The 20,704-nt window shown below is 45.7% G+C and overlaps 1 protein-coding gene and 1 long non-coding RNA gene across 2 annotated transcripts in view; both read right to left on the bottom strand.

The window, feature by feature from the left end:
• Positions 1-20,704, bottom strand: part of LOC139621558 (uncharacterized) — a 292,521-nt gene that overhangs the window by 233,548 nt on the left and 38,269 nt on the right. The gene's annotated exons all lie outside the window — the stretch shown is intronic.
• On the bottom strand, positions 1,969-7,167 carry sox19b (SRY-box transcription factor 19b). The gene is made up of 2 exons (XM_071478152.1): positions 6,142-7,167; positions 1,969-3,667 (listed from the first exon to the last, which is right to left on the bottom strand). Exons 1-2 carry the CDS (start codon positions 6,801-6,803, stop codon positions 3,406-3,408), a joined length of 924 nt encoding a protein of 307 aa, XP_071334253.1. The 5' UTR covers positions 6,804-7,167; the 3' UTR covers positions 1,969-3,405.

The following is a 20,704-nucleotide window of genomic DNA, read 5'->3' as shown; positions in this document are numbered from 1 at the left end:
GTGCGGGGTTCTCTCACATTTCCATGAGAAAGGCGGCGGTCGGTGAAAGGGTTAAGCCTGAGGACGAAGCCCCCAAAAGCAGCCCTAATTTTCTGCCCGGCGGGGGAGTGGGCGAAGCGGGGAGAGGGAACAAAGACGCCCGGGGGAGGAGCGGAGACTCCGGCTTTACTATATGCACCTGCGGCCTGAAAAGCCGCGGACAATGCGCCTCCGAAACGGCCAATTACGAGCGGGCCATCCACCCGCTTTCTGTGTGGAGAGGGGAGGGGGAGGGAGGGAGTGAAAGGCTGGAGGAGGGGAAGAGGGAAAGTGAATTTTAAAAGAGAGCAAAGATAAGAAAGTAAATAATCAAGCTTTAAATCATCCTGGCCTCTATAGACCAGTCACCCTCAGCCGTCACATCCTCCCCTGCGCCCCCGCTCAGGCTCACTCTGGCCGGGCCTTCACTGGGCTCAGAGGCCGCTGAGACACTGGGAAAGGTCTCTCCTGGTCTCTCCTGGTCCGTCTCCTGAACCGGTCTGGATGATTAGTTCTGACAGGACCATCATTCACTTCACTAGAGTTAATACACATTAACATTTCATCAAACCAAGCATCAGCTTCCTCCATTAAAACAAATGACGTCATGAACTCCAGGCCACAGATGAGCCCAGGTCCAGATAATTAAAAACTATAATTATATTTTTATCTAATTGTACGATCTTATCAGTTGTGTTGTCTGTTTTTTGTTGCTGTCTACATCACAATCAGTGTATTTGAACATAGTGTATCACTCTGTCACATCTGTGGTGTGTTGTGTTTTATGATAATTAAAACTGTGTTAATTAAACTGAACATGTAAAAAAAAAAACAGTTGGGGAGGAGAGTTAAAATCAGCAGCAGCTGAACTCTCATCAGTTTCATGCAGTGTGTTGAAACGATGTTAAACTGCATCGTCCAGAAAACTCGTTTGACTCTTTAAAGACACCAAAGCACAGGTCGGAATTACTTTCATCACTTACCATTAAACGTTAATTTAATGACATTTAACACAAACTGATGCAGATGTGAAGATGATTTCAACATTTATTCATTTCCTGCATCATCTAGATGTTAAGATCCTGCATCATCCAGATGTTTAAAGACATAATATTTAAAGGATTGATTTCTATATAAAATGCACTGATGGTGTGGAAAAGTCAGAAATGATTCAGCCTGATGAGGTAAAATATGGGCGACCTGTGTTTAAAACACTGGTGTGCTCCGGTGCAGCAGTGTGTCACTTTATTAGGCACACTGTGGGTGTAGCTGAGACCAGAGCTGCTGTTGTGTTATATTCATGTTTGAGAACGGACTGAGTGAAAACACCACAATTAAACAGCACACAGGTGAGTTAACACCTCTGTGACAATGACACAACACTTTTGTTTTTTCTCCCATTTTAATGCAAACCTTTTCTACGCAAATGCTTTTTTTTTTTTTCTTACTTTTTTCACAGATATCTTTAAATCATCACCCACCTGACAGGTGTGGCATGAGGATGCTGATTACACCACAGGATAGTTGCACAGGTGTGACCTGGCCTCTCACAATCAAAGGCCACTTAAAAATTTGTCGTTATATTTATCTATTAGGACTGAACTGTGGGTTTCTCATGACCTGGGTTAACCCCAGAGATCCACAGTTCAGTGCATTTTATTTTGAAAAAAAAAAGTCTAATCCTTAATTTTAACTAATGAGTAAGAACGAGTGTGTTTATATTTTTGTTCAGTTTATATCATTATCATTATTCCTCCATCAGCTGATGGAAACTGTGTGATATGGTGGGAAGCTCCAGATGAACTGAGTAAGTTGACCTTGAGTTGGAAAGTTTGGAGCTGTTGTATTGGAGCATGTGTTCCTAATAAAGTGGCTGCTGCAGATTATTGTCAGTGTGAAATATTGTATAAACAAGTGTTTGAAGTGAAAGCACAGAGACTTAAGACGACGTTAATGAAAAAAGGATTTGTTCTTTTTATTAATATTGTCATGAATCCCATAACAAAGATTTTTTAATCAAAAGGAATCAGACTCTTAGTATAAGAGCCTAAAAATGATGTGTACAGTATTTACATGAATGCTACAGAGGAAGTCTACACACGGCAGCATTTACACACAACAGTTCATCCTAACGTCAGTAGAAAAGTTAACTTTTAAAATACTGGAGCACCAGTGTAAACATTCATCATCAGCTGCTCAGTGTCTGTCTCCACGTTCAGTTCGACGGGAACCAGTCAGCAACGAGTCTGAGGAAACACAGTCTCCTTTAGGTCCAGAGCAGCAGCAGAGACACAGGCTGAGAGCAGATTAAAACACCTTTATTTCTTACAGAGGAAATAATGAGCCAGAGCTGAAGAGAAGAACTTTAGAAACAAGATGGAGGTTTAGTCTGAAGCAGCTGATTCAAATAAAACACGTGATGAGTCCCTCTGTCAGTCCAGACCTGGTGGAGACTCGATCTGAAGTTTGGAGCAAAACAACTGAAATGTTTCATATTCAATTCAATTAATGAGCCTATAAAAAAAAAAAAAAAAAAAAAAACCCAACACAACTCCTGCCTACAGCAAAGTGACAATGAAAACACAGACGCAACATTTACATCAGAAACTCAAACCTAAAAACTAATTACAACAAATAAAACAGGCAGCAGGAACACACACTGCTGCACCTGCAGGACCGGGACCAGGTCCTCCGTCCTGGCCGTGGTGCATTTGTTTCCTGTGGATGCAGTGCTGATTGTCCAACAGGTGTCCAACAGGTGTCCTCCGTGTCGTCCGACAGGATTTCAGCAGGTCAAATATAAAAATACAACAGTACTAAACCAAAGCCAAGGCACAAAGAGTTCATTTAAAAACCTCTGTTATTCAAGTTGTGCATTTCCTTCCTGTTTCCCCACTGGCTGTTCCCAGCTCCGCCCACACAGCGGGGGGTGGGACGGGACAGCCCCTCCCCCGCCTCTCTCTGGGTGGAGCTGTGTGTTTCTGGTGGGGATCAGGAAAAACTTTTGACTCATTCTGAATAAAATCTAAAAATATAAAAAGACAAAGGAGCATTTTGTAATATGTACACAATAAACAGGCGTGGCCCCGGTCGTCACGTCTGCAGGAGGGTGGGGGCATGTGTGGTGGGTTTGTGTGTGTGTGTGTGTGTGTGTGTGTGTGTGTGTGTGTGTGTGTGTGAACTGATGTGGCACCAAGGAGGTAGAAAAACAGCTGTCCAGTGATACAAACATTGTGTGTCTGTGTCTGCAGGCACATGTGGATCGGTCTAAACCCCCACCCCCACCCCCGCTCCAGACTCCACCTCCTGTCCAGCCAGCTGTGCATCATGAGCATTTCTGGTTCTCCCCTCAGTTCGACCCCCGCCCCCATCAGTCCCCTTCCAGTTCTAGATGTGTGTGAGCGGGACAGTCCCAGTGAGGTAGTGCTGCTGGACGCTGGTGTAGCCCCTCTGTGCTGTGGTGGGGTCGCCGGCGTCGCCTCCCGGTCCGGGGATGTACATGCTGATCATGTCCCTGAGGTCTCCCTGCAAGGGGCCCCGGTGGTGGTTGGGCGTCCCGGTCGGAGGCGAGTGGGACACTGGTTCTGCCTTCACCATGGACATGGTGACGGGGCTGGGCTGCTGGGGGCTGCTGCTGTAGGACATGGGGCTGTGGGGAGGGGGGGGGCAGGACAAGTTAGACGTCACCTGAGAGTCCAGAACCTAAATACAGGATCAGGTTCAGGCAGGAAACCAGACCACATGTGGACCTGGTTCTCTAAAAGCCACATTAACAGGCAACATCACATGATGAAGATGATGACGATGATCTCCTGAGCTTCATCATGTTCACGTGCACATTAACCACCACAGAAGAAGAAACACATGAAGTTGTTCACTGGATTTCTAATAGAAAGCTAATGAAGAGGTTACTTTAGGTCACAAGAGAAACGTAAAGTCGTTCAGTTTTACTCAGACTGTAGCTCCTGACTCTGACCTGTGTCTCCTGCTGTGTGACAGTATGTGGGGTTAAACATGGTTGTTTATTATACATAATATTTATTTCGTCATCTTCAGCCTCAGGTCGAACATCTTCATTTAAACCACAGAAATGACACCAGTGTCCTGAACTTCAGTTTGTCTGTGTCGGAGGTCGTAGCTCCTGTCACTGTCACTGACTCTGGATCTGAATCTGTACAGGAAACATCCTGCTGTGAAGATGTTTCAGGTCAAACAGCTTCAGCTGATGAACAGAGCCTGAAGCTCAGCATTTAAAACTGTTTGACTTCACCAGCACCTGCTACAACATTAAACAGCTGCTCTGAACATGAAGTATCATATTAATGGAAACTATAATAACGACAGCGTTGAACATCCCAAACAACACTGAGACCTGCTGACACAAACTGATCAGAGACCTGTTACAGCTCTGACTCCTCTTCAGAACGACTTCTTTTAAACTTGATACTTTAAGTTGTAACGGAGGACTTTTATTTTGTTATTCCTGTCACTTCCTTTAATGGGGCGAACCGGCTCTTCAGCCAATCTGCTGCTGGTATTCTAAGGTAAACGAGTCAGTGAGTCAGAGCACCAGGTTATTCATGACGAGCACCTGCGTGTCGAGACAGATTCGGAATCAGGTTCAGGATCAGGATCTGGATCAGGGAGAGGAGGTGCTGCAGGTTTGGTCTGCTGGTTCAGGATCAGGATCAGGGAGAGGAGGTGCTGCAGGTTTGGTCTGCTGGTTCACAGCGACACCTTCAAACTGAGCTTCAGTCCAGCACATGATGCCCCTCACCGCTCCGTCTACATCATCAGGCTCCGTAAAAACTGGTTAATGAGCCTGTGTGTCAGTGGGAGGGGCCTCCTCATTCAATAGACACATGAAGCTGTCATGTGACCTGTCCATCAAGTGTTCTCACAAGAACTGGAGGAGTGTGTTTCTGGGGAGCAGCTGAGGACAGACACACTGGGTGTAAACTATGTTTGAGCCTGAGAGTGCAAACAGTCAGATTTAGAGAATGAATTCAATTGAACATCATCTCAAGGCTCTTTACAGGCTCAGATCGAGACTTCACTTTAATTAGGATTTAGAAAGCAAACATGAAGTCTGGGTTGTGGGAGACAGAATAAGATGTGAGGATTCTCCAGTGAGTGAGGGGGAGAGTGCAGCGCAGTCCCAGTCACGGAGACGTGAACTGTGGAGACGCCTGCAGACGACATCCCACTCACTTCAAACTGCTGCTGAGCAAAGGGCCTGTCAACTGTTTCAAACTCAGCATCTCTAGAGATCTGAGTATCCGTTCTGACCTGTTCTTAGTCTGAACTTTAAAACCTGGTCTTGGATCCAGCTGCTGTGATTCAGTGAGACGGGACGAGCTTCAGCAAGTTCAGCCTCCTCAGTGACTCAAAGCTTCAAGCACAACAGCTCCAGTCATCTGGAGCTGTAAAGGAGCTGCAGCTGATTCACCCGTCACCAGGAGAGAGGGACATGATCAATATTAAAATTACTTGAATCAATCATTTATCCAAGTGTTGACTGTTTGCGGTCTGCAGGGAGGGAGGGAGGGAGGGAGGGAGGGAAGGGGGGAGGCCAGCAGCGGCAGGAGGCAGAGACCCTGAAGTGTAAGTGGGGACAATGGTTTTCAGGAGCAGGGGACTGTGGGTAGAGGACCACACACAGAGCAGCCCTGCTGCCATCAAGTCATCCTGATCAACATTCCAGGCAGGACCCAGCCCAGAGCACAGTGTCACATGCATAACAAGTAGGCAGCAGACTGAAGCCTGTTGTTCCCTCAGTGACTCAGTGGGACTGAATGTGCTTCACTTCTACCTGATTAAAGCCTCCTCACTAACAGTCCGGGTACAGGACACTGCTGCAGCAGGTGTTCGGTCCCTAGTTCACTTACTTTTTACTGTCTCCTGAACGCACCATTTACTCAGTGCTGAGAGTTTCAGTTGAGTCTGAAAACATCAGGCGGCAAACTTGTAATAAAAACTTCTCCACACAGACCTACACGCTGAGCGGCGTGATGTAAATACTTTTAAATCTGTGGAAGTTTAAAAAAAAAAAATTTTAATAAAAAAATAAAATAAAAAACCCGTCCTTCGTGGTGCGTCTGGGACCTGGACTGTGAGACTCACCTGTAAGAGTTGGCTCCGTTCATGTACGTCTGTGCTGCCGTCATCGTGGGCGGGTACTGGAGCGCGGACAGGTCGTACCGGTGCAGCTGCTGCGTGTAGCCGAGCGCCTCGCCCTGCATGCCCGCGTACCCCCCGGTGGGGCCCCAGCCGTAGCTCTCCATCCTCGGACTACCGCCCTGGCCCTGCGCCGCCGCCGCCAGCAGGTTCCCCGCTGACAGCGGGTACTTGGCCACCTGAGCGTCCTTCTTGAGCAGCGGCTTGGTCTTGCGGCGCGGCTTGTACTTGTAGTCGGGGTACTCCTTCATGTGCACGGCCCGGAGCCGCTTGGCCTCGTCGATGAAGGGCCGCTTCTCGGCGTCGGTCAGCAGCTTCCACTCGGCCCCCAGCCGCTTACTGATCTCCGAGTTGTGCATCTTGGGGTTTTCTTGGGCCATTTTGCGCCTCTGGCCCCGGGACCAGACCATGAACGCGTTCATGGGCCGCTTCACTTTATCCATGGGGTCGCCTCCAGGTGCGCACGCCGTCTTGGAGCTCGGGTGAGAGTTTCCGTTGCCGCCCATGTTCCCGGTCATGTTGCCGGTGACCGGTGACATCCCCTGGGAGGTCTGGTGAGACGGGGGCTGGCCGGTGGGCTTCAGCTCATGCTCCATCATGCTGTACATGTTGGACAGGTGCGGTGAGGTTGAGGAGGGACACAACACTGGGAGCCTTTTGTCGCCGTCCACCTGGCGACGTGTGGCCAGGTTTCCCTGCAGGTTCGACCGGAGCGCCGGGTGATCCGAGTTAACTAATTACACCCCGGGAAACACGGAGGCGAGCGGACGAGCGGGGTCTAGCAGTCCTGGATGAGGAGTGCGGGGGTGGCGGGCATCACGGGGGCAGTGAACACGGTCCGGCCTCTGCTCTCTCTCTATACTCTCTCTCTCTCCTCTCTCTCTCTCTCTCTCTGCTCTGTCTCTCTCTGTCTCTTTGCTCTCTCTCCTCTCTCTCTCCCCTCTCTCTCTCTGTCTTTGCTCTCTCTCTCTCTCTCTCTGCTCTGTCTCTCTCTCTCTGCTCTGTCTCTCTCTCTCTACTCTCTCTCTCTCTCTCAGTCTCTCTCTCTCTCTCTCTTACTCTCTCTCTCTCTCTGTGTCTCTCTCTCTCTCTCTGCTCTATCTCTCTCTCTACTCTCTCTCTCTCTCTCTGCTCTCTCTCTCTCTTACTCTCTCTCTCTCTCTGTGTCTCTCTCTCTCTCTCTGCTCTGTCTCTCTCTCTGCTCTCTCTCTCTCTCTCTTACTCTCTCTCTCTCTCTCTGTGTGTCTCTCTCTCTCTCTTCTGCCCGCTCCTCCAAAAAGTTCCTCTGTCCTCGTGCAGGCAGGCGCGCTCGGACCAATGGGAGCGCGAGGAGCTTCCGTCTGTGCGCGTGCATTTGCAACTGAAAAGACTCCGGCGGTGCGCGAGACACTTGTTGATGACGGAGGCGGGGAGAGAGAGAGAGAGAGAGAGAGAGAGAGAGGGAAGGGGGGGGCATTCCCGGCACGCACTTATCTTAATAATCGATGGTGTGATCGATTATTACGTTGGCACAGTTGAGAGGGAGCTGCGGGGTGAACACCTGTTCGTCTGTCTGCGGGGTGGGTTTGATTTGCGGACCGCTCCGCCCCGGTTCACTTCCGTTTCCACACCTTGTTTGCTGGAGTTTGGTGGTGGCTCCTCCTCATTCTAATGGCAGCGTCCTCACCTGAGCAGCAGTGTTTCCACCCACAATATTCACACATTCTGTCACTGCCTTACTTATGAATGAAAATAAACCACTGGGGACCCCACAGGAACTCCCTCAAGAACCCCTGGGAACCCACTTTGAGAACCACTGATCCACATAATGTCAGGTGATGGAGTCCATCACAGCATCCAGATCCTGGAGAACCTCCTGGACCAGGTCTTCCCTGTTTGTGTGTTTTAGTGTTTGTTGTGTTTCTGGATCTGGAGCTTGTTTCCTTCATGTTTGTGTTTTCAGTGTTGAATGAGATTTGTCCTCAGAGGCCACCGTAGCATGAGACATACAAACACAACCAGAGGTTAGAGTTGTATGAATTTAAATTAAAAAAATTAAAACATCAAATTATATTAACAATAAATTGAAATTAAAATATGTCATAAACCTATGATATTAATAAAGTTATTTTACATTTGTAAACAAACATCCACAACATTATTTTTCAAACATAGACCTGTTCGTGTGTGAGATTATCTTTCAGTCACTTTGTGAATGAACCGTGTGTTTGAAGGCAAACGGGATTCTTCCACAGTCAGTGAAGCTGACATTAACCCACAGACAGGTGGATTTTCTGATCCACACACCCTCCGCCCCCACCTGCTCCGTCACAACCCGAGAGTCACAGCCACGTCTCTGATACCAGCTCGAAGCCTCAGTGTGAGAGGAGCGGTGGACCAGAGGTGTTCACCTTCTGACTGACAGCTGACTGAGCTCCCGCCCCCTGACATCTCAGCTGCAGGGGGGAACATCTCTGTGGTGCCGTCAGCCTGGTCAGTGGGTGAGGTCACAGGAGTCTGAGAAAACCAAACTGTCGCTGTTGGCTACTGGTGTTGTGTTGTGTTGTGTTGTGTTGTGTTGCGTTGTGTTGTGTTGCGTTGCGTTGCGTTGTGTTGTGTTGCATTGCATTGTGTTGTGTTGTGTTGTGTTGTGTTGCGTTCACACAGAGGATTTGTTCTTGAATGAACTGTTCAGATTTATGTGTGTCAGAAAAAGTGACACAGTTACACATTTCATGAGCAAATTTACATGAATTCAATTAAACCACAAACATGTCACATGAAGCTGTAGCGTCCGGGGGCCTCTGAGGGTTTGGGCCCCTGAGCAGTTTGCCTGGTTGTTAATGTAAAGGTCACCCACAGTGTTAAGGCAGAGATGGAAGTTCATGATGTACTGTCAGTTCATTGATCTGGAGGTTAGAGGCTGAAATCTGTAGACTGCAACAGTGACGATGTGGGTTGCTTCTGGTTCTTCTCTGCAGACACTCGGCTCACCGGCCCTGTTGCTGGGTGACTGTAGGTTGTGACGTCAGGTGTCAGGACGTCGTCTGACACCAATGTCAACCTGACGTAGAATAACTGACCACAGCCGACGTCCAGGTCCTCCTGGGTCCGACTTTTATTTTCTCCACTATGATACAAACACAGTCCAACGTCAGAGTGAGTGAACACAACTCAGTCAAAAAGAAACTTTTTATTTCTCCAGCTGATCACAAATCAAATGTTTATGTCCGTGAAGCAAAGGTTAGAGAAGCCAGCGGACACATGATGCTGATTCAGACACTGCTTCACTTTAGAGCTGCAGGGGGATGAGGAGGATCTTCCTCAGCACCGTCTCCCGGTCGGCCTCAGCGATGAGGTTTAAAGATGAACACGCTCATCCTGACGAGTCAGCAGATTCCTTCAGACCCAAACTACACAAACAATTATTCTCTCATTAATAATAAAAAAGCTGTGTTTGTTGAATCGACACTTAAATATTGTGTGGTTGTTGTAGCTGTGAGAGGTGGAGAACATAACAGGTGTATGATGGGAAGGCCATCAGCAGGAGAGACAGGAAGTGGCACAGACACAGGTGACGTGAATTAACCTGCAGAGGAAGAGTCAGCAGTCACACCTGAGGTGGAAAAACAAGGTTTGCTGTAGCTCCTGGACAGGTAACAACAGCAGTCAACTGATCAACAGATCAATAACCAATATAAGCCGTGTGGATCTGTGTGGATGTGGGAGGTGTCAGCTCTTCCTGTGCTCTGTCACCACGGTGAGAGGGATGGAGGATGCAGGCAATGCTGACATCACCAGCTCAGCTGAGGTCATACGACAAAGGTCCACTTCCTCGTTACCTGAGTCACAGCTGTAGCAGGTAATGATGAGTTACAGACCATGGACCAGTGATGCTGAATCAGTGAGGTAATGATTGGTTCTGTGAAACAGCAGCAGCATCACTTCCTGTTTACCTGAGAGGAGGTCACAGTGTTTCTAACCAAGGACCAGACCACCTGAGACCACCTAAGCTTAGTGACACACTTAGCATTTAAAGGACCCTCCCTCACATCACCATCACCATCATCATCATCATCAGTCTGAAACTTTGTGACAAACAAAACAGGTGGACCTCTGTCATCTCAGCGAGTCAAAGCAGAGTTTGTGTGGCACTGATGTCTGATGATGTCTTAATGTTTTAAACACCTGGACAAACAGCTGAGACTGAGCCTGCCGCAGCGCCTGGTGATGACTGGAGCTGTGCTCTGCAGGTGGGTGCTTCAGGGAACCTGAACAGACAGCTGCAGCTCATCCAGAGTCCCGACTAACACTGAGACCGTGGAGCCCGTCACTCTGGTCCTTAAATCACTGCAGCCAGGTGAAGCAGCTTTTATTTCCTCTGCTCCTCACCTGCGGGAGCGGCTTCCTGAACACCTTTCTTTTGTCTAATTTGATTGTCTTCTTATTCACCCTTATTTTATTATTAAAGCACTTTGAGTGCTCTATAAATTAAGTTTCTTCTTCTTCTTCTTCTTCTTCTTATTATTATTATTATTATTAGCTCAGCTCTCAGTGTTGATGTTTGAGGACTCTGTTGTGTTCTCGTGTTCTGACCGCGGGGGATGATGAGCTCAGGACAGAACCTGTAACAGTGTAGGAAGTAGCACTTCAGGCCACGTCCTCTGTGACATCACTCGCCCATCGATCCATCGACTGGCTGTTGTCAGGGGAATGGACATTTTCTTCCTGGCTAAGAACAGCAGAGGGACACTCACATTATCAGGAGGAAGAAACAAGCTCAACCTGGACATCGTCTGTGGTAAAACAGTCTGTAAGAGATTCAACATCATCACTGACTCATTAGCAGCAGGAAGAACTTTTCTCTGAGGCAAAGTCCCAAACCTGTGACACGCTGACACGCAGGTGAAATGGTCCTTTAAGCTCCTCGTCGGACTGGACTTCTCCCACTGCAGCCACGTGTGTTCAGGCTGTGACTCAGCTGCTCGGTGAGGAAGTGATCAACAGCTACTGAGGAGAGAAATCAGATCAATGATGTGATCAACAGACACTGACCAGTGAAGACACTTTATTGGTTCATGGTTCACACAGCAGGAGGAAACACACAAAGACACACCTGACAGGATGTGACATCATCATGTGTCACCAAACTAACACACACCTCTTTCATCTGTGCAGGAAGGTTTGGGTTAAAATGACCCCTGTGGTCTCATCACCATGGTTAGAATAGAATAGAATAGAATAGAATAGAATAGAATAGAATAGAATTAATCTTGTCCGCCAGAGTGGAAAATTGTCTTTGGCTCACCAACACACAGAGCACTGGAGATACAGACGGCTCCATACAAACACATGACATTTCAAAAAATAAACAAAAATAAAAAAAGGTACAGTAAAAACAAGTAAGTTAAAAATGCATGAGTTATAGTAGATAAACAAATAGCAGTTCAGATCGAGTCTGTGGATTGGTCACTTTTTAAGTTAAGAATGCTGATGGCATTTGGAATGAAGGACTTTTTGAATACGTGTTTATCCAGAGGGGCTCTTTGATTGGTTACAGTGGTTTAGGCAGCGGTCGTGGTCATGCTTGTCTCACCTGAACTGTTGGTGCAGGTGAGACAGGTGAGGCTCAGGGCCTCACTGACAAATGAATTGTTGTGTACTTGAGAAGGTGAATGAGGAAGGACAGGTGTGTGTGTGTGTGTGTGTGTGTGTGTGTGTGTAACCAGCTGTGTGTGTCAGAGTGTGTTTTCAGTTGGAGGGTGCGTTATGCAGATGTGTGTGTGTGTGTGTGTGTGTGTGTGCATGCTGCAGGTGTATGTTTGTGACCATGTGTTTGTGACTAATTGGGAATTGTGAGGCTCCACTCTCCCGTTTCCATCTCCATGACAACTTCGTGTGGAATCCCTCCCAAACCCCCACCCCCCTCCTCCTCTCTCCACTCTTTCAAAAACAACTTACCAACTCTCTCCCTCTCTCTCCCTCTCTCTCTTCTTCTGTGGTCTTAGTGGAGTTTCTCCCTCTGTCCCTCACACACTCTTATTTTACTGTATAATGTTGCATCTGTGTGTGTGTGTTTGGGGGGTCGGAGTATATATATATATATATTCACACACACACACACACACTCACAAACACATATACACATGCACGTATTGAGAAAAAAATAAAATAAAATATTTATTTATTTATTTGTTAATTTACATATTATATTTCTGTACATATATCAGTAAATAAAGAGAGAAAGTCATGATAATGTGTTTAGTAAATTAAAGACTTTGATATTTCATGTTAGAAATAAACTGTTGAAGTTATCTTCTCAAGACCTGATCTGTCTAATGATACTGAATTTGTCAACTTCCTTTGTTTGATTTAAGGAACCTGAAGACAACCAACTCTTTTCTTCATTCTTATTCATTGTGTAAGTGACCTTTTCCATGTTGTGTGTACCTGCTGCTGATTCTAGCCACTTGTTCATTCTGCGAGGTTCAGTTTCTTCCCAGCTCCTTGTTATTTGCTTGAGAGCTGTGATAATTCTTGGTTTTGCAGGTTTTTGGGGACGGGGTCTTCAGTCTGCTCCCTCTCTGTCCCTCTGTTTCTCTGCTGTCATTGATGTTAAAATGTTCTTTCCTCTTTGACTTGTTCATTGCACATGTGAAAAGATATTTTATATATTTTTTTTTATCAGTATTTTCTATTAAATTTAGTCTGGACTCGTTATGTCCTCTATGGGGACATGAATCTGACCTATCTGAGTCCTCCTGTCCTGTCCAGAGGACGTCCTGGGCTTTCCAGTGATGTCACAGTTGTGGGGGTGTGGCTAACAGAGCGCATGGACTTTCCTTTCTAAATGACAGACATCCCAGCTTCCTCATTGTCTGGTCAGAAAGTGATCAGATCTTTGTAGACATGATGTTTCTGGGAGTGTTTCTTTTATATGAGAGTTTCGACTTCAGTTTAGTCAAATGTCAGAAATGTACAGAAATATTAACCCTTTAAAACACAACTCTGATTCAGTGTCCATGTGTAAACAAGGGCTCTGACATTCATTGGCATTAATTAACTGAACCTCTCTTGTCTTTATCAGCTGAGTCTCAGTCCTGTTGTGGAGGAGAACCTGGGGGTTACATTTCACATTCTGTGGTCAAACAGGACCTGACGTCCACCACAAGGGACAGAGGATGAAAAATAAATCTGTGACTTGTTTCTTTCACCCACAACATTTAGATTAAATATTAAAACTCAATTTCTCTTGTGTCTGTGGTACAGTATAATAGTATCAGCAGTAATGTGTGTGTGTCACCTCCAGGTCATGTGTGTGTGTTTTGATCCAGATGTTTTGGTTGATGTATCACCTGTGTGTGGACCTGCTGTGGACAGGTACGCAGACTGACTGAGAAGAACACCATCAGTATATGACTGAATATTACTCTGATAACACAGACACACCTTGAGTTCCTCTTGGAATATTTTCTCAATAATAAATTGATGTCAAAAAGTACGTACAAGTATGAAAAGTGTGTATCAGGTGATCTGAGAAACCACAGGACCAATCCATGAGCCTGAGCTCCGGAGATTTTAGAAATGTTTCTGTGCTGGTTGATGCTGCTTTCAGTGAAAACTTGCACTCCACCTCCCGCTGCCTCCATGAAATACAGCAGACATAAACTTCACACTGAGGTTTATTCAGTGGTTAAATAAAAACCTGACATCAGTCAGCCGAGTGAGTCTCCTCAGGTTCCTGTCGGCATGAGCGTCATGTCATCAGCAGCTGGTAGAGGGACAGCATCATCATCATCATCATCATCATCATCATGAGATCATCATCAAATCCTTATCGGTTCATTATCAGATGGTCATCAGGAGGAGGAAATGTAGAAGAAGAGACGAGTTTAAAGCTAAAACGTAGAAGAAGAGATGAGTTTGAAACTAAAAGGGAGAATAAGACTTGTACCTACTGGCAGTTTGGTTTGGAGTCAGTCCAATATGAGATTTACACAAGAGTGAGGGAAATTTGAAGCCTCCTGTAAACAAACTACAACAGGCTCTTCAGTGAAGGAGACAGCACAGACTCTGGACTTTTCAGTCAGGCAGAGGGAGAATTAGAGACAGTGTTTTACGTCTTAATCATGTGTGGATGGGATCTGTAAGAGTTTCAGTCTAGTATCTGTCAAACAGTGAGGTGTGTAAGGAGAGATCTCCTCGTAATTCATTCATTACGTCCAACTCACACAATAGCAACACCAAGAACTGCATTTCAAATGCCACCGTCGTATTATAATCCATCATCTGTTTCATTTGCTGTGGTTTTCCTGGGGCACTGAGCTCAGTTCATGGTAGGTGACGCATCAGAGCCGACGCCGGGCCAAGCTCCAACTGTCGGGTCAGATGAAGTAAACCACGCTGTGGAGAAATAAGTGGCGTGACCGCGGAGAGCTCACTAAGGTTCAGGTGAGGCCGTCATCCTCTGTTGTTGTTGGTATTCAGCATAGGTGGCTGTTAGCAGCTGCTACAGGTGAAAGACTCAGTGCTAATGAAGCACCTGTGCCATGACAGGTCCAGAGGTGAGCAGTGACAAAGTACATTTACTTCAGTATATTGTTCCAGTGTCTGTTCTTTGAGTTTTATCTTTATTGTAAACTTCTGACTTTTACTCCTCTACACTTAAAGACTAATATTGTACTTTTGACTTCACTATATTTCTATGAAGTACTTTTACTGTGAAGCAGAGTTTTCAATATGTGGATGAATTTTTATTTTATTTTGAAAATCTGTCAGTCATATTTGAACCTGTCAGTGTCCTAACAAAACTTCACAAGATAAAGATTCTTCACCAGAGTCCAGGACCTGATCTTAAAGTTCCTCTCCAGACATGTTTAAAATCCTCTGCTCTGATTCATATTGAACATGTTTTCACATAAAAACTCGTCTAAAGCTCATCTACTCTGACTTCCTGGTTGAGACACCTGGATCAGGCCTTGGCCCCGCCCACCACCTGCTGGCTCCAGGTGTCCAGGTGAAAGAGCAGAGAGGATGAAGATGTTAGAGGAGGAAACATCAGAGAGACTCAGCCACATGTTGGAACCTCAGTCAGACCCAGACTCAGATGAGGAGTCTGTTGAGACCAGAATCAGAGACCAGCAGACGGATCAGAACAGTTAGCATAGTTAGCATCTTTTATTTGTTTAGGTTGTTTGTTAGCTTGTAACCAGCAGTGGCTGACACACTGTTACTGGTTGTGCTAATGCTAACTCTGGCTCTCTGTGCTGACATGGTTTCAGGCGTATTTAGCCCCGCCCCCCATCCCCACAAGGTGACAGGATTGGTTCCTTAGGTTCTATGACGTATGAATCCCTGGCTGTCTGAATCTGTTTTTATGAGACTGTCATTGGTTCACTGCAGTTCAAGGTGGAAACAGTCAGTCATGGTGCTGACTGATTATTTCACTCATCATGTGTCTTTATTATAAAAAAAAAACATCATCAAAGAAGGAAATATGAAAACAATGACTCACATTTTGTTGACTGTTTTTATGACCATATCTTCAGTCTTTGTATCATATTCTACAGCTTTTCATTCTCCAGGTTTTACAGTCAGTCAGTGGGTTGGTCTTAGGTTCCGTAAATATGGATCAATACAACAATGTGTTGACATGAAAAACATGTACTTTTGAATACTGAAGTATTTTTAAAATCAAGGTCTCTGTCACTTGTGTTGGAGTCATATTTGACCAGGAGGATCTGTACTCAGGTAATGAAATTGTGTACCTGTCCATCATCTGGGATATGGAGCGGCTCTATTTAAAACAGACTTTTGTTTGTTAGCAGTGTGGCTAATTCAGTTGTAGATTAGCATAGTGACTGTGTTAGACTGGGAAAGGCTCCTGACTCATGCTGACTCACAGGTGTTAGCATTAGCCACAGGATGCTAGTTAAAGGTCAGGAATCGTGTTGAGTCAGTGGTGATCTGGACAGTGATGATGGTTGTGTGTTGTTAACGGCCTGTTCAAACAGTGTGTGTGTTAGTGTTAGAGATGATCAGTGAGAAGAACTGTGAATGTGTTGTTGTTGTTGTTGTGATGTCTTGTTAGAGTCAGAATGAATGAGTGAACTGTGATGAAGTTGTTGCTCCTCTGTCATCAGTATGTGCCTCAGCTGCAGAGGCGGGAAACTCGAGGAGAGGAAGTTTGCATCTGAAACCGGAGGAAAGGTGAGTGACACAAAATAAAACAGGAAGCACTGCGAATGTGGTCATGTTGAGCTGGATGAGACCAAACTGGAGCTAAAAGACAGTGAATTGCTGCTGGACGTGAACACATCACCGCAGAGGTCAGTCTGCTGGATGTGCCGACGTTCAGGTTGTTCTGTCTCTATAGACTGTGGCTGAATATCCATCCGTCTGCTTTTGTTTTTTTTTCTGCCTCCCAGTGGTTAAAAAGTGTTGAATACATCTTTAACCTAATTATGCCATAATATCTCCTGCTGACTCAAATGTGGACTCAGTCAGCATGTCAGAGCATCAAGTCACATGACTTCTTTTAGTGTTTAAAGAGCTTTGACCATGACATTCCTTTATAGCTGCTCGTTCACAATGGGCACAAAATAATGAGAGGATTCAAATGTTATGGAACTCGGCGAGGTAAAAACAGCTTGATGGAAAGGAGGGAAAATCTGAATGAACAGAAATTAAGTGGATGAAATGAGAAGGAGTGAGGAGGGCAGGGGAGCGGGGGTGGGGTGTAGATTATAGGGTGAGAAAGAAGCAGTGAAGACAGGCAAATGAAAACCACAAAATGAAGGAAGAAAGGGAGACTGAGATGGAGAGGGAGTACAAGGGAGGAGGAGGAGGGATGAAAGGATGAAGGGATGGATGATGAAGGGGTGGGGTGTGAGGGTTCGGTGCAGGAGGGTGGTTTTGGGTGACAGGCCTCATTGAATAGACCTCTATTCTCCCCTCTGCTGGCTTCTCTTCTCATGCAAAACAGGCCTGTTCAGCCTCCCAGCCATCCGTCACACAACAGAAAGACCATGGCAGGCCCTTTACGAGCCCCACATTCGCATAATCCCCACCCGCCATCCACCCCACCATCTCTCAACCCCACTATCCAGCACCCAACGGGGGGTGGAGTGGGTAACGGGAGTGTGTGTGTGTGTGTGTGTGTGTGTGTGTGTGTGTGTGTTTGTGTAGGGCAGTTGGGGGATGGGCATGGGGTATCCTCGCCACAGAAAGTGCCTTTGGAGGACAGGCCACCTAGGCTGAGAGCAGGACAAAAACGCAGAGAGACATAACATGTTTTGAGGCTGATGGACGTCATATTGGGACACCAGGGAGGTTAGGAGGGGTTAACCTGCCTGGATGTGGCTGGTGCGTATGTGTGGGAGTGGGATGTGTTATTCATGCATGCTTATGCAGGGTCCACATTCATATGTACTGTGCATGACAATGCTGCACATATGTGTTACAGAGAGGAGCTTGGCTTCAGGAAGTATCCAGAGCCCTCACTACTGTTAGATTAACAGAGAGCAGGCACAGAGTTAGCTCCACAGCTAATTCACATCTGTGGTCACTGGGCACGAGGAAACAACACACACAAACCATCACAACAAAACAAACAGTATATTATATGTAAAACATCATCATACAATATACATCACACATATCTACATATTGAAACAGTTTGTTCCATTCCAAGGTTTAGATCAGTGATCAAGACTGTGAGCCATATGTTAAGATTTTTTTTAAAGCTCCATCCAGTCTAAAGGTGGATGTCCATGTGTTCTTGATTATAAAGCAGGTCTAGGTTCTATATTAATACTGTGAAAGTATCAAAGCCTCAGTCCACAGAGAAATGCCCACAGCCTGTATTCAGAAACTGAGCCTTATAACCAGCCGTCAGGACCTCTGGAACTTTGCGATGTCACAAGAAAGCAGCCCCACCCATCTGGACCAACCATCCAACCTTGCAGGATTTGGTTTCTCTGAGTGTTTACCTGAAATCTGTTGTATTTTTATTGGATCACTCAGAAAACTGGAGAGGCTTGGAGCCTCTCTTCTGATTGGCTGACTGACCTGTTGTTACTAGAGCTCCAGAGAGAAGCCTGAGAGAGGAGATGTAAAACTACACTGAGATGGTTTTTGGTTCTTAAAACCTCAAATAGATCTTCTTATGGGTATCAACACTTCAAATAAAACACCGGAGAAGTTAAAATATGGAGCTTTAAAAAACTGAAGCTTGTATATTCTCAGATTATTAAGAAATGAGTTTTTCTGCTGCTCTGACTGGACATGTTTTGTCACCTCTGACTGACGCCTTCGTCAATGAACCATTGTCCCTGCAGAATGACACACATTGTTCAGTGGAGGAGGCACAACATCATGAATTAATTTATACATCAGACACATATCTGCAAAACAAACTGAGGTCATACTTTTTTAATGACAGTCAGTGATGGTTGCTCCTTGTCTTTTATCGTAAATGTTCACTGATTGTAAAGACGTCTAAAATTTATGAGGCTAGACATCTGCTCTGATGTAGAATTCATTTTAAATAGATGAAACTGCCATTAATGCCCATTTATCTACTCTTAATAATCCATAATAACAACGTGAAAATACATTTTTAGATTATTGTTTGCAAAATTATCAAAACTCAAAACTAAAATCTCTTATTTGTAAAAGTCTTTAGACTCTAAGCTGCGGCTCCAGACTGTGGTCAGCTGCTTCCTGTTTCCTTCAAGGATCCTGTGTCCCAGTTCAGGGGCCACGTCCTTCAGAGGACCCGGTCTATGAAGGTTTGGTGAGTCGGTCTGGTCTATGAAGGATTTTCACTTTGCGTCACCAGCTGTTCCCGCCGTTACTGTTGCATCCCAAAGTGTGGCTCCTGTTGCCTAGCAACCTTGACAACAAGTAACTTTTCTTCACAGTAACCTGAGGTTTTAAGATCCTTAGTTTAACAGTTATACCGTTACTGTTGAACTGAGCTGAAACACAACACTGACATTTAACAGTGTGATCCTCAGACTCTCTGTCTGTGCTGTTTGATGACAGAATATTTTCATTACCTGCGCGCAATGAATCTTGGGATAAAAAAAGGTGGATCCTTCATGGTCCAGGTAAAGGAGGACACATCTGAAGGAGCCTTTGAAACGAGACAGTCTAGTTGCACCACTGTGACATGCTCAGTCGTCAATGCAGCCTCTGAAGGATGAGGCCCTGAACTGGGACACAGTTTAGACCCTGACTGAGTCTACCTGTGGTGAACTGATCTGATTGGACAGAGTTTAGAAACCTGTGTATCAGGTCTCACAGTTCACCTGCAGGTCTGGACAGAGACCTGCCCAGTGGACTTTCTTTAGACCTCTGAGATCAGACTGTGGTGAGACAGAGATCAGGACTAAAAGCTCTGAGTGTTCCCAGGAGAACAGTGGAGCAAGAACTGGAACCAGGACTCTTCTAGAGCTGGGGTCCAGACAAACTGGGGGCCCAGGTAAGAAGGACCTGGGTCAGGGAGCAGGTCCCTGTACCAGAGCTACTTCTGCTGACAGACAAGGATCTCAGCAGGACTCCATCAGTCAGGTCTTCATGGTGAGAGACCAGACAGAGACACTGAGAGGAAAACACATGAGACAGTCTGCTGGAGTTCAGGGACAGGGAAACCTGATCCAGAGGAAAACCTGGTCCACAGTCCAGGAGACCTGTGACAGTATTCACTCACTGCTGAGGCATCAAGGTGTATCTGAGGGCAATGAAGACAGGCGACATCACAGTCATCAGTGAAGTGAAACACTGATGCGGTCTGGATTCTCTCACAGACCGATGACCACAGAATGACCTTCGACACCTACAGCACCTTTAACAGAGGTATCATAAGACAATGAGCATAAGCTGCAGGTGTATGGAGGAAACTGCAGGTTCAAACCCCCTCCGCTGTCTTCAACCCAACCCCCCCAAAAAAAAGAAAAAAAAAGAGGTAAAACAAAAGTTTCGGGAGGTTTAAACACCACCGGCCTCACTCTGCCAGTGGCTCATGACTCAACTCTGTGCGTCACACACTGTGGGTAAATGGAAGTAGCTAAAGGAAGTAGCTAACTGTCTAGCTTGTTTAATACACTTTACTTTCTCAACCTTCACAGTTTCTGAATTAGACTGTGTCAAGTATCTACAAATGAATGCTAATGTTAGCCAGTTTAACCTTAAGTTAAAGTTAAGCTAACTAATGTTAGCTAGTCTCTAACTTTAGCCTTAAGCTAGCTGATAGCGCGCCCTTTCATTTCCAGTGTTAACTTGTCACTTCATTACCAATGTAAAATGTCATATGTGGACATTAATATTGTGGGCATAATGGAGGTTCAGTTGTTGTAGAGATATGTTTTGACATCAATAAAGAGTTTAGTATTTAATGTTAATAGTCTGTGTGTGTCTGTGGTGGTTTAGTTTGTGTTTTACCTCTTTGATATCAGCTTCTGTAACAGTCACTCGGGAATTCAAGAGTTTTACGTGTCGGGTCATTGAACAATATTAAAATGCACGT

The sequence above is a fragment of the Trachinotus anak genome, unplaced genomic scaffold (genome assembly GCF_046630095.1).
Source record: "Trachinotus anak isolate AG129_WGS33_773 ecotype Australia unplaced genomic scaffold, CSIRO_AGI_Tana_v1 ptg000005l, whole genome shotgun sequence".
Taxonomy (NCBI): domain Eukaryota; kingdom Metazoa; phylum Chordata; class Actinopteri; order Carangiformes; family Carangidae; genus Trachinotus; species Trachinotus anak.
The sequence above is the reverse complement of the archived record's forward strand: the minus strand, read 5'-3'. Positions and strand labels throughout refer to the sequence as shown.

Bases quoted from the DNA above. Each gene is read 5' to 3' on its own strand.
- sox19b (XM_071478152.1), bottom strand. From the start codon at position 6,803: ATGTACAGCATGATGGAGCATGAGCTGAAGCCCACCGGCCAGCCCCCG. The intron at 3,668-6,141 runs GTGAGTCTCACA...CCCTCCCCACAG, and splicing joins AACGGAGCCAACTCTTACAG to CCCCATGTCCTACAGCAGCA.